Source organism: Oryzias latipes, chromosome 13 (genome assembly GCF_002234675.1).
Source record: "Oryzias latipes chromosome 13, ASM223467v1".
NCBI classification, from domain to species: domain Eukaryota; kingdom Metazoa; phylum Chordata; class Actinopteri; order Beloniformes; family Adrianichthyidae; genus Oryzias; species Oryzias latipes.
In genome coordinates this window covers 28204345-28217004 of record NC_019871.2, presented here as the reverse complement: position 1 = coordinate 28217004, position 12660 = coordinate 28204345, and the positions used below count along the sequence as shown (strand labels likewise).

The 12660-nt window shown below is 44.0% G+C and overlaps 2 protein-coding genes across 6 annotated transcripts in view; one reads left to right on the top strand and one right to left on the bottom strand.

Annotated features, from left to right (window-relative positions):
- The window catches only part of LOC101156185 (glycerophosphodiester phosphodiesterase domain-containing protein 5), a 49904-nt gene extending 43327 nt beyond the window's left edge, over positions 1–6577 (top strand). Inside the window, exons 12-18 of one of the 5 annotated variants that reach the window (XR_909905.3) lie at positions 50–207; positions 1605–1752; positions 2829–2911; positions 3671–3685; positions 4992–5104; positions 5265–5553; positions 5658–6577. Coding sequence is in view for 2 of the 5 variants with exons in the window: in XM_004075928.4 (XP_004075976.2) it covers positions 50–207; positions 1605–1752; positions 2829–2911; positions 3671–3685; positions 4992–5104; positions 5658–5746 (606 nt within the window). In the remaining 3 variants the exon portion in view is untranslated. The remainder of the gene's footprint in view (positions 1–49; positions 208–1604; positions 1753–2828; positions 2912–3670; positions 3686–4991; positions 5105–5264; positions 5554–5657) is intronic. The other 4 variants (XR_002291580.2, XM_004075928.4, XR_002291581.2 and 1 more) reach the window with 4 other exon arrangements.
- On the bottom strand, positions 6396–11786 carry hspa13 (heat shock protein family A (Hsp70) member 13). Its single transcript, XM_004075871.4, has 5 exons — positions 11489–11786; positions 11051–11391; positions 10770–10983; positions 8648–8815; positions 6396–8506 (listed from the first exon to the last, which is right to left on the bottom strand). Exons 1-5 carry the CDS (start codon positions 11511–11513, stop codon positions 7935–7937), a joined length of 1320 nt encoding a protein of 439 aa, XP_004075919.1. The 5' UTR covers positions 11514–11786; the 3' UTR covers positions 6396–7934.
- Positions 11787–12660: the final 874 nt, after the last annotated feature.

The following is a 12660-nucleotide window of genomic DNA, read 5'->3' as shown; positions in this document are numbered from 1 at the left end:
TAATGAAAAGTAGACAAATATAAAATGTGTCTGTTTTTGCTGCAATCAGGTGATGTGGACTACTGATGAGCAAAGGGCTGAAGTGAGGCAGCAAGCGCCTGGCCTGATCCAGACATCACTGGTGAAATGCAGTCTTCAAAGTCTGCAGCAGTCTGACGTCAGCAGGATGCTGCTGAGATACAACAGAGTCAGCACAAACGAAGTCAGGTGTGGCCTCATTACAATGTCATGCCGTATCAGCCGTACATGTGCGCTTGTGCTGCTGAGCCTTCAGCGGGAAGGCGCTTTCATTTCTGATTGTGTATTTACATTTGGAACCCAGTTTTAGTTGATAAAAAATTGTTTATTTGCTTTTTTGTGTCTTCAGAATGCAGAGAACTGAGACATTTTCCTAATAGTTACTAGTTAATCATGTGTACATTTCCCTTATGTGGAGTTCTGGTCACAGGATGAAAATGATGAGGTTTCTCTTTTCGATGAGGACAACTTTAATCTGTGTCGCTTTGAAGTCGTGTGTAGAGCTTAGCAGTGAAGCGGTTCATCTGTTAGGACAGTTTCCAAATCTGCAAAGCATCGGCCTTTGCTGCAAGAAAAAAAAAATAATTCAGACTTTTTTATCTTTCAAATAACTTTCCATGTTTTATTATTTCAAACAATAAAGCCATTTACCGGCAGATGAAATTTAAGCTCGTTTGATCCCTTTTATCTAAAAGTACTTTTTACTAAACTGGCTTGAATACAGTATGTTATTATACATGCATGAATGCAAGGGATTTGGATGCCAAGTAAAAAAAAAGAAAATTTATACAGTTATTTCCATTTGTTATTAATAAGGACATGATATTTATGTTGGTGCTTGATTTTATACACGTTTGGCCGGGTCAAGAGATCAGGAGACCTGATTCTGATCTTAGTGATGGGTGAGCCAACACTTCTGGTAATATAGTGAGTTTATATTTTAGATTCTGTTTATTTAGCAAAACCTACTTCAACAATCACATTTCCTTCTTTATCGAATTAAATACATTTAGTCAAGCCTCATGTTTAAGTTAGTTAGTTGAGGTATTAGATTTTAAGCATGATTGCATTTGAAGTTCATGCAGCATTTTTATGGAGCTCCAAAAGAGACGAATGCAACGCTGGAGGCAGCAGGAGGTCAGGTGTCCCGCCTACAAAGACACTAGTGAGATTTGCCGTGGGGATTTCTTGCACACTACGATTGGAACATTCTTTAAAAGATGGCATTTAATCTAAGTGTGTCAGATTGGGTTCTTTCCATCTCCAACTGCATTGTCAGATTTGAACCCTCACCCCGCAGCCTCAAGAACATGTTCTTTCATCGTTTATGCGACTCCTAGCATCGTTCCTGCTCTGCACCAGTCCACAGCCTCCATGAAGGGTTCAGCCTCACATGTTGTAGATGCAGATTTAGTCAGAAATAAGGTAGAATCAAGAATGTGACTGTTTTCGTTCTGACATAGAAATGTCAACGTTAAACGTGTCTGATGTTTTTTAGTTGGTTAGAAGCCAGCTCAGTTATGACCGCGTCCTTGTAGATGCAGGCTGATGCTCTGATCTTTATTTGTTTGTGTGTCTATCTTCAGGAACTTCTCACAATCTCACATTGACCTCACCCTCTACACTGTCAATGATCCATGGCTGTACTCGGTGCTGTGGTGCAGCGGAGTGTCCGCAGTCTCCTCTGAGGCCCCGCATGTCCTCAAAAAGGTGCCTTACCCAAGTTGGCTCATGGTGAGGAGGACTACCTTTCATGGAAACCAATCTTATTTGTTTTATTTCTAACTGATTCAGACGACTAACACTGTACGGTTTCTCAGCGTTTATAAAGTCTGACATGAAGCTGACCCATAGAAGACCATTCATCCCAGCATTTCCTTATAGACGAACGGATCCGTGTTCGTCTTTGTTGACCTCGTCTGACCTGGAATGGGCATCAAAACTGGACGGACGAAGAGCATAAATACTGGTCGCCATTTTTGTAGCCCGACCAATGTTAGCTTGGGGTTGTAAAGAGCGAGCAGGAGAGAGCGTAAACAAAGGGATGATGGGAAATGGGGGCGGGCTTACTCCTCACCAACAGTGTGGAGTAAGGGGAATTTCTGATGAACTCCTGCCGCTCTGCAGAAACTATGTTCTAGAAAACGACTGTTTTTTTAATTTATTTTGGCTACACATGGCTTAATCATAATTAAAAGACCACAGGAAACGCTAACTAAAGAGGATCGCAGTGAGACTTTAAATAAATACATTTTCTCAAACACCCCGGAGCATTTCTGCTCAGCAACAGATGGCTTTACATTCATTAATTGTTCAATTTAAACAGATGTAATCCAGTCGTATCTGATATCAATATTTGTCGTTTTTATTTTTTTTCTGTCCAATATTGTTCTGGATTCTAAAATCCTACATTTAAAGTGATTCTGCAAAGATGACACCTCAGCTCCTTCCTACCTGCTGCTTTTGTTGTTCCTCAGAGGAGATTGTTGGCTGTTTCCCGGCCTCAGACTAAGCAGGATGGCGCCCAGTGTCCCCATATGTCCCTCCATACGGGGCCTCTGCAGGAAAACTGGACTCTTGGTCTCCGGCTGTACAGTTCAGACAGAGTTTATTAGACTGTCACTATGACTTTAGAGCTGATGCTTCATGTCGAGACCCTTAGGAGACAGAATAGTATCATCAAAAATAATGTGGTTCTGGTTTTCCTCAGTTGGGGCCTGTGACAGTGATGTAGGGGTGCACCAGCTCCCCCCAGTGGAGGATCTCTGCTACTTTCCCCTCTGCTGACTTGTATGTTTTTGTATTTTCAGAGACCAAATGAATACTGCCTGATGTGGGTGTCTGCAGACCTCATCTCCTTTGCTGTTATTGTAGGAATATTTATTTTACAGAAGTAAGTGCAAATCCTTTACAGTTCCCCCACCCTAAGGGGTAAATGCCAGCTCCGTAACGGCAACAGCTCGAGGGTGTCGGGGCCCTGGCCGCTTATCGCAAATGAAGGCTTGTATGAGTTTAGACTGTTGGGCGCTGCAGCAAACAAAACCAGCCTTTATTTTTGTACAAATGCTGATCTGAAACCAGACGCAGTGAAAACAGGAGTGTCTGGCACAGATCTTCATCTATAAAAAATCTGCCCGTTACTTTTTAGGCATGTGATGGAAACAGAAACGTCTCTTACCCAGAAGGCCCCTTCACGACTGAATCTGATTCAATGTTCTCATCAGACTTTTGTCCTCCAGCGTCTCGACTAACAACAGGGTTGCAGCTGACGTGTTCTTTTCTGGTGACCCATAAAGCAAATATTTGACAGATTACAGAAACTGAAGTAGATTTGTGTGTGTTTTAGATTTCTCCTCGTCCTAGTGAAGACGTTTATGTTTCTTCCTAGTCGAACACTTTGCACTCTTCCAGTGTTTCCGTTTGGCGACCCGGCAGACAGACGGCCTGTCCTCCCGTCTTCCCTGGGCTGGAGAGATCTTTCTGTCCTCTTCTTTGTGACTCCTGCTGGCTTCCAAACTGACCTCTTTTTCTTTCTCCCTCCTCCTTTTGTCCTTTTCTATCTTTTCCACCCTTCTCCTCTGCCCGGTGTGCATGCTCTCCTCCTCCTCCTCCTCCTCCTCCTCCTCTGCTGCATTCTGGCATCTTCTCTCAGCTATCACATAATCAGGTAACTGGGTCACCCCTGCTGAACCCAAAATCCTCTATTTCTCTCCATGCGTTTGTGTTCTCTCACCTTTTTAGCCTCCCCACTCCCCCTTTTTTTCTTTTTCTTTGCTCCGGTCAATTAAGATTCATAATCCTTTCTCTCCAATGTTCAAAACATCTATTTTTGTTTTCCTCATCTGTGTTTCTTCGGTGGTGTTTCTCCTCGTCTTCTCTTGAGAGAAAAAAAGTCTTTTTGTATCACTTTTTACCCAAAATGAAATAAATACACAAAATGTAGTGACGCACAGTGCACAGAGGGACGAGGGGGCTTCAAATTAATCATCTGTATCATTAAGGGGAATGACTGAAAGAGCAAAGTGAATCGTGAGTCTGCACTCATGGGGAAAGTCGCCATAAGATTAGCTCCCATGGAAGTGGACTCATTAAATCCTTTCTGCTCCTAACAGCCTCAGTGTTTTAGTTACAGCTGTTCTGAAAGCAGTAGACTTCATTTCATTAAGACTTTCCACACAGGAAACCAAATCAGTCGAACTCTGGCTACAGGGACGCTCCGCAGCTCAACGGAGCTGCGCTTGGAGTCCAGAGGACAGAACAAAGTCTTTAGTTCTGCTGATGAACGTAAAAATGGCTTAGTGGATTTACAGGCCCTCACAGGAAGTCATTGTTTGTCTAATTGGTTTGGAGGCACCAAAGTATGAAGTGTTTTGGCTAACGAAAGTCCCCTTCAACTTTCTGACCACGGACCATTTGAGGAACATTCGGGACAAAATGGCATCGACTCAACTTCTCTAAATTAGTATGAAGTGTGTATTTGACCTAGAAAAGCTCAACATGACCTTAATCTTCCCGGTGACTGTATATGAGAACTGGACTGAGTGACCCCTCCCCCCCTTGGCGTTCCAGATATGAAGGAATTGACGGCTCCAAGAAACCAAACTTCCATAGACTTGGATAGAGAAATAAAGAGCTATTTTTTTATTTCATCTTTGTTTAACCCACGGAGATCAAGATCTCTCTTGCTAGGGTGACCTGGTCAAAGGTCAACAGCACACATCACATAAATATAGTTAGAATATAAAACAAAACGGTGTTTATTGCTCTATAGACGTCTATGGGATTTTGGCTCGGAACCAGCGGGTACTTCCTGTTTGGAACGCTAGGGGGCAGGGGTCACTCTGTCCAGTTCTCATATACAGTCAATGATACAGACCCTATAGCAGTCCCTTCAGCGATGATCTCCACCCACACACATTTGTGTGAGCAGATTGTAATGCGCTGGGAAATCTGACTCCGCCTGACCTCCACAGGTATCGGATGAGCGGCATGCGCAGCTACAACCCTGAGCAGATCATGCTGAGCGCCTCGGTCAGGACGTCCAGTCGAGATGTCAACGTCATGAAGGAGAAACTCATCTTTTCTGGTGAGGACCTCGCGGGTTTTTGCGTTGAGCAGCCTCCGTTTTGACGTGTGGTGTTGTTCATCGTTACTGAGGCAGACAAACGTGTTGCTAGCATGTCACTGCATGCATCTAAACGCAAACGTTTTCAGTTCTCCTCCTCTTCCTCTCTTTCATGGCAAAGATCAACCCCAGTAACCTCCCTGCCCCATCGTTTGTGTGACATGCTCCTCATCGCTCTACCATCCCCGTCCTCCTCGCAGGCAGCGACTCCTGCTTTTCCTCCATGCATCAAGCGCCTCCCTCATTGCCTTCAACCCCTTCTACCTACCTTGCATTTTCCTTTCCATCCATCCGTTCATCCCATCATCCCTGTCCTCCCACACAATCCTCCCCCATGGAGACGAGTTGTTTGGGCGAACATTTAATCCTCCAGTCAGGGTTTAGACAGCCCGTTGTGTGGGAGATGAAAGGTGAGTTCATGAACTGAGCAAAGGCTCGCGCCTCCACCAAAAGGGCAGATTTGCCAGGTCAGAGCGGCAAAGCACCTACTTCTTTTCTGTTTGTCGCCCTCTAGAGGTGAGGAACGACATTGGAGCTGACGAGGAGCCGTACATGGATGGCTACAACTACTACACCAACCAGTCAGTGATTCGAGGTGTTTGATGCAGCTGCTTGAAGAGGAAACGTTCCCACCATTCCTGCTTCAGTCCAAACTCTGAACAGCTTTCTGCACACTGTAAATAGTGTAAATATAGCATTTCTCTTGTTTGACATGTTGTTTGTCACACAGGACTGTAAGCACTTGTTGATGGAATTCTGTGATTTCTTTCTTTGCCATCTAAAAGTGGGCCCTTGGAGTGAGAAAACTCCTGCTCCTTTTAGAGATTTCTGCCTTTCAGGTACAATATTTTAAACGCTGTCGACGTTCCACTCGCAGATGAAGAGGCTTTTTGTCCGACTTTATCGTAGCATGAAGCAAAGAGCTTTTCATTTTGCTCCTGCTCGCCGTTAGGACTTTAGTTTGCCGTTGTTCAACCATTCCAAAACTAGATTTAGAGAGAAAAGCCATGTTTACAGATGGGCGAAGTATTGACTCGTTGTAAGATATCTTCTGGTTTTAGCATTGCTGCTGTGTGCGAGTCTGTTTTAACTCTTTCCATTGTTGTAAAGATGTGTTTAAATCACAAAGTCTTGCATTTGTTTTGTTTCTTTTTTGTATATTGCATGTGGTGCTGTGTCTAATTATTTGAGATGCTCTAGCCAGCCAAATGAACAAGACGGCCGTTGGACAAATAAAAACCCCAAGCAACAGTTCAGCTTTTCACTAATCGCTTTTATTTTGATTTTAGGAAACATGGTTTTTCTGAAAGTGAGGAATAAAAGTGCAAAATCGAGCTTTGAAGGGGGAATGCTGAAGTTTTCTCACATTTGGATTGTGTTTGAGTTTTACTGTGCCTCCAAAGTCTAGATTAAAGCTTGTGATATTTTAACTTGCACCGGTTTTTTTATTGGTTTTTACCTCTGAGTTTCCTGTAGAACCATTTTCTTCTGCTTTTATTTCATGACGTGCACAAAAAAACGTGTCGTATTTGGCCCACGGAGCGGGATCACATTTAGATTTTGGCCTTTTGAGCAAAAACGTTTGGGCCCCCCCCTGCTTTAGAAAAAGACTTAAACTCCAGACCAGACAGAGGGACACAGGAAGACAAACGTTCTCTGGATTTACAGAATACGATTGCTCAAAAATCCCCCTTTTCAAACCACATGGGCTGCTTTAGAGAGGGAATGGAGGAGAAGCACCTTCCTTTACCTGTAATCCAAAGGTTCTGAAAGGAGGAAAACCACATGAATAGATGGTAAAAATCCCTGGACTCCTTTCAAACCTCAGAATTGACCGAATCTGGAGTGCAGAACTACAAAAGTCCGATTCGTCTTTCCTTCTAATAGAGACGGTGGAACTCCTTGTTTCTGTTAGTTCAGAGGAGGAAAAATCAGATCCCAAATGTTTGCTTTTCATCATTTGAAAGTATTTAAAATAAATACAATGTTTCAATAGAACACCATTTTAATATGTGTGTAAACTGGTCAGCCTGGGCTGCTGAGCCTCAGAGGGAAATGGAAGATGACCTTCCTGCTCAAATCAAAGCAGGACAGAAAAAAAAAAGTTCACATTGAGGTTCTACTTTACGTCTTTTTTTCAGAAACAACAAAAAATACAAGAGACACCTTTCTCAGAGCACACAAGGCACCACTGAGCATCACTTTGGTCCTTCTGTAGAGCCACAAATGCACAAGAGATTTGCTCCAGTTGACCCTTTTCCTTTTAGGCTTCTACATGTTGTAAACATTAAGGCTCCTCTGTTTCTTCTTTTGAGGATCAGGGGACTTTTACCTGAAGCTCAGCAGAAGACAAAACTGTAGACGACCTGATGCTTCATAGCGGAGCTCAAATCTACGTTTGCTGATGAAAGCGTGCAGATGTGAAGCTGCACTGTGAGCTCCTCTCAAACGAATAGCAGCTTTCTGAAAAGGCAGAAACACTTTGACAAAAAGAAAGCAGACATAAATAAAGATGAAGGTGCAACGGCTCTTCTCAAAACGCCTTCAACACGAGCATCTGTTCCCTGAATGAGCAGCAGATTATTATCTGTGACCTCAAACGTGCTCGCACGCCATGCTGTGGCGCTCAATGCCAAACCGCTGCAAGCTTTAGCAGTCACTGGCACGCCGATGCCTCGCTCCCACTGCCCAGCAGGGGGCGTTTCTCAGACGGCTGTGTGGATCTGTAAAGTGCATGTTTGAGGTTTGGCACCGTTGGCTGCAGCGGCAGGTCTCTGACGGCGTCCTAGGATTAGCTGAAGTTCGTTTTGCGCAGGTGTCTGTTGGGGATCTCCACCGCGCTCACTTGCAGCGGCCAGGAGCCGCCCATGATGCCGGCCTGAATGGCCACGCCCGTGACCACGGCCAGGTCCGGGTCCACCGACGTGTTGGGCTCCTTCCCAAAGAACTGCCTGATGATCTCCCGGATCCGTGGTATCCGGGTGGAGCCTCCAACCAACACTATTTCATCCACGTCCTCCTTCCCGAGGTGGCCTTCCGCCAACACGGTCTTGATTGGCGCCAGGATCTTCTGGAAGAGCTCCTCGTTGAGCTCCTCGAAGAGCGCGCGGGTGATCACCGTCCGAAAGAGAACCGCAGAGGTCCTGGGGCCCCCGGAGGCCTGGTGGCTGTGAAGGTGCAGCGGCACGCTGACTGTAGCCGTGGCGTGGAGGGTGAGGTTGAGCTTGGCGGCTTCCACTGCTTGCCGGAGGTGATGGATGTCCTCTTTGAGGGTAGGGACCACACCGAACTCCTGACGCACTCTCTCTGTGGTGTACTGGAGCAGCTTCTGGCTGAAGTCTTGACCCCCCAGCTTGTTATTTCCTTTAAAAACATGTCATTTTTAACTTCATAGACTTAAATTTCAGGTTATCGGTGTAAAATATTCCTACATCATTCAAAGCAATAGCCTCCATAGAATTCCAATGTTTTCTATGACTTTCAGATGAAGTTGGAAAGTCGTACCTGCCATCGCCCGGGTGAGGAACATGCCGCCCTGTTTGTTGAGCAGAGACACATCCAAGGTCCCGCCCCCGAGGTCGACCACCAGGACATTGAACACATCCACTTTGTGCAGGCCGTAGGCCATGGCTGCAGCTGTGGGCTCATTGATGACGCGCAGGATTTCCAAACCTGGAAGGTCGAATGAAGGGTTTAAAAATAAAAAAAGTATTACCTGCCGGGCAGTTTTCCTCTATTTCCTTAACCCTTGTTCTATCTTAGACGACCCCACCCTTACATTGAGGTGTTCTCCCTACCATGACAAAGGTGGATTAAGGTGGAAAGATTTCATGTAATCCATGGACACCAGTGAAGATCACAAATCATTGAAGAAAAAAGGTTCAGAGCTCTGTCTAGTGGGTCTAGATGACCCAACTCCCAATGTTAAAGTGCTTAGGATAGCACAAGGGTTAAACAGCCCCTTCTCCCCCTTCTTTTGTGCCCTTACCCCCCTCCACTCTAACATCCCTCTCTCTTCTTCTTTTCAGTCCAGTCCAACAAAAAACTGATACAAATATATTTACTATAAATAAAGTTTTCTAAACTACAAAAGGGGTTTATTCAAATATACACCATGACTGTGTCAGAATTCCCCCCCTAACCCCTACATAGTGCACTATATAGTGCCAGTGCCATTTCGCAGGGCTGTCTGAATCTACAATTCCAAAATCCAGTGTCCTGGAAATTTCCCAGAAGTCTCTGTGGAAAAACCAGTGTGCATCGATGCTCACTAGATCAGAGAATATAGACCACAATGCATTGCGTCAGAACAATTTTTGCCAAAAAATGTCTTTAAATGTAGTTTTTTAACAAACTGCCGTTTTTATCTTCAGAAGACAGTGGACTCATAAATAATCATCGCAAAACGCTCATAGCAATTAGATTTTCACTTTGTGACATCGATGATGTCATTTCCACCATTTAAAAAAAAAAAAGTAGTGAGCACGGTGTCGGAATTACTTTTAAAACTGAGGGCACTACATAGTGCTGCACTATACAGTTTTTTAGTAGTTAGGGTGGGAATTCAGACACAACCCATGCAGGGCTCGACATAGCCATTTGTCCGCTGGCCCGGTCCAGCTCGCTGGAGCAGCACGGGCCACAAGACTTTATTTTTCACTTCTCCGCTCGGGCCACTAAAATATAACCGTTAATATATTTTTCACCTTTTTCAATAAAGTATATTTTGCGGAAACGTCTAAGCTTTAAGCTGAATTTCAAAGAATCAACGGCAACTCCAAATACCTGAATGTCAGACTCAAATGCAATATAATGTCAAAGAACTTCATTTTGTTTTTCTTTACAACACTGTAAGCAGTAAGTATTTCTAGTCAAAAGCTGAATGATCTCAGGAATTTAATTTTTCAATTATTTCATTTAATTAAGTAACTAAAGTAACTAAAAAGTAAATGTAACTTTGCAACTTTAAACAAGTAACTCTGCAAATTTGAACAACATAACAGTAATTAAGGATCTAAAAAGTAAATGTAACTTTGCAACAGTAACAAAAAGCAGAACCTTAAGGCAGTCAGAGCAAAAAAGTCAATAAAACTTCTTAACTATTGATTAGGAACAAATGTGAAATAGCAGTGATTAGAAGCAGCATGAAAACTTCTTAACTAGTGTTTCCTACTACACTGCAGTGCTCTCTTCAAAACATCTGAAACAGACTAGAGCAGATTTAGGTTTGATATGCTCTATTTTCAGTCATTGAAAAGTGTATAAATAAGTGCTAGATGTCACCAGAATGCACCAAATTAAAATTTTCCAGGGGGGCATGCCCCCGGACCCCCCTAAAGTTGCAAGCGGTGCTTGCTGCGTCCGCCTGCGGCGTCTGTTGCTTGGGTGCCGCCTGCGGCAGCAGGTCGCGCTGTGTCGGGCCAGTAACTTTCAAAAACTACTGGCCCTGTGGGCCAGGGACAATTTCTGGGCTATGTCAACCCCTGTCATGTGTGTCAAAAGATTCATAAGCCCCAAATATGTCCAACATCGGAGGCCTTCAGCTCTCATCTGTGTGATCAGCTGATGAACAGGACAAATAAAGAAAACAAATGATCAAAACCATTGAAAGCGCGGCAATGCTGACCTGCAAGGTTAGCGGCCCTCTGGGTGTAGTTCCTCTGCCTCTCGTCAAACTCTGCAGGGACTGAGATGACAGCTTTCTGGATGGGAACCCCCAGCTGGAGCTCGGCCATCTTCTTCATCTTCAGCAGCAGCCTGGAGCCGATGAACTCTGGGGTCACGGTGAAGGAGCGATTGGTGAAGACCACAAACTCAGCGCTTCCATTGTTGTTGATGACCTATAAGAGGGGGGTAGATCATTTTAGATGGGGAGACAGACATGAGGTTTGTTTTTTCCGAGCTCACCTTGAACGGGTACCGGGCGCTCTCCTGTTCCAGCAGTCCCGGCTCGAAGAGCTTTCCGATGAACCTCTTCGCATCGTAGAAGGTGTTGTGGGCGTTGCTGTCCGCCAGCTCCAGGGCTTCGTGTCCAGCCAGCACCTCTGTGGCGGTGAAGGACACGGCGCTGGGGATGCTCTTTCTCCCCTGCTCGTCCGCTATCACTTCCACCTCCCCGGTTCCCGGGTGGAAGACCCCCACGGAGCAGAACGTGGTGCCCAAATCCAGGCCGATCACTTTAGGCTTAGGAGGCGGCAAGTACTGCTGGCCGAGGTAACCAGCCAGAAACAGAGCCAGGATGACCGAGCCTGAGGAGCCGAAAACACACGCATCATCACATACAGAGGTGGGAAGCCGGATATACATTTCTATGTTAGCTTTTAAACACGATTAGATTTAACTTACCGATCATAGACAGCTCTCCGGACATCGTTGCACGCTAACAACAAAATTCACTAAACGTATCAAAGTATCAACCAAAAATATTCTTCATAAAAACACAGCTATGCCCGGTAACTGTGACGATGGTGAGAATTTTGTGGTCCGTCAACTAAACACACGTCAACTTTGCGTCGAGCTTTGTGGATTCTGGGTGATGTAGTTTGTGTAAAGCTCACTCGTGCTGGCCTTTCAACGTTGGATCTCAGTCTTTCACTGCAAGACCCAGAAAGGCACGACGTTAACAGTTGTCCCAAAACGTGATGACGTAAGTCTCGTTGACAGCCAATGGGACTGTTGTGCTGCATTCATGACACTACGGAACATTGACTACTTGTAATGTTACATGTTTCGGCATTCATGTAAAAATAAAAGCAACTTTCAAAAAGTGATATTTTTTCTATGTCTATTGTGTAACTTTTATCAGCTAAATTAAAATACTAGCATTTTTTGCTTAGCATTTTAAGCTGTTTTGCTTATTAGTTGTTTTTCCTCGATAGGATTGATAATATAGCAATCTTAAAAGTTGAAGGTGTTTGTCGCGGTTTAAAATAAAGATAAAAAACAATAAAACTGATATTTCTGTTCAGGAGTTTACCTTTCTTTAATTAGAAAAAACAAATAAAGTCACATTCACCATTGGCAAAAGTAGTAAGTTATTTTTTTAAAGTATCGTTGAGTATAGCAAGTGTACTCTGTAAACTAGGAGTCTGCAGAGCCACATGTGGCTCCTTTAGCCCGTCTATTGTGGCTCTCTAGTTAAAAAAAATACAATTTTAAAAGTCAGTGAGTAGTGAAGTATTTTTCAATTTTGAACACACTTTTCTATTGAACACATTTAAGGATTTTAAGTGCGCCGTATAAATTGTAAAATACGTATGAATTGTAAAATACGGTAAGAGTCAGTCAATTTGATCTGATTAAAAAAAGTTTTTGTTAGATGTACAAATGTCTGCCTGAGATGGACCACAAATGGTAAAATTAACTTTTTTTAGTCACGGCATAGGTACAATAACCTTTCGGCCTACAACTACCGTTCCTATAACGGCTAACATTTTACTACTACTACATTTGCTGCGTTGAAATGATCCTATGCGACATAGGGTGTCTTTTATTTTGAAAGGTTACGTGCATCTCAG